General features: G+C 68.0%; 1 protein-coding gene across 1 annotated transcript; it reads left to right on the plus strand.

Annotated features, from left to right (window-relative positions):
- Nucleotides 1-8: 8 nt before the first annotated feature.
- On the plus strand, nt 9-488 carry LOC106118049 (uncharacterized; the record flags this gene model as incomplete). The annotated part of the gene is made up of 1 exon (XM_013312609.1): nt 9-488. A coding segment is annotated over one exon (480 nt), but the record flags the coding sequence as incomplete, so codon positions are not given.
- Nucleotides 489-615: the final 127 nt, after the last annotated feature.

Consider the following 615-nt stretch of genomic DNA (forward strand, 5'->3'; position numbering starts at 1 on the left):
GTCGACAGACTCCACGCGCCTCGGTCGTCAGCGGTTACCATCACGCTGCAGCCGGGCGCGGCGGAGAGCGGCGTCACCTACGCCAGCGTCATCGCCTCGGCAAAGGCGAGGATTAACCCAGCGGACTTTGGAGCCCAGGGCGTTCGCCTTCGGAAGGCTGCCAACGGGGGACGTGTGTTTGAGTTCCCGGGCGCCTCCAGTGGCGAGAAGGCGGACTCCCTGGCCCAGAGGCTGCGGGAGGTCCTCGATGATGGCGTCGTCCGCGTCTCCCGGCCCGTCAAGACGGTAGCCCTACGGGTGGCGGGGTTGGACGACGCCACCACCGCTGCCGAGGTGGTCGCCGCCGTCGCTGCAGCGGGTGGGTGCCCAGCCGACCAGCTGAGAGCGGGGGCGATGTCGACCGGCCGCGACGGACTGGGATCAGTCGTGGTCCAGTGTCCCGTCGCGGCGGCGAAGAAAGTTGCTACCGACGGTCGCCTGCTGGTTGGGTGGGTATCCGCCCAGGCGAGATTAATGGATCCCCGACCCTCTATCTGTTACAGGTGCCTGACCCCAGGTCATCTATCCGGACAGTGCCAGGCGGGTGTGGATCGCTCCGGTGTGTGCTTCCGGTGC

The sequence above is a fragment of the Papilio xuthus genome, unplaced genomic scaffold (assembly GCF_000836235.2).
Source record: "Papilio xuthus unplaced genomic scaffold, Pxut_1.1 DF827656.1, whole genome shotgun sequence".
Taxonomy (NCBI): Eukaryota; Metazoa; Arthropoda; class Insecta; order Lepidoptera; family Papilionidae; genus Papilio; species Papilio xuthus.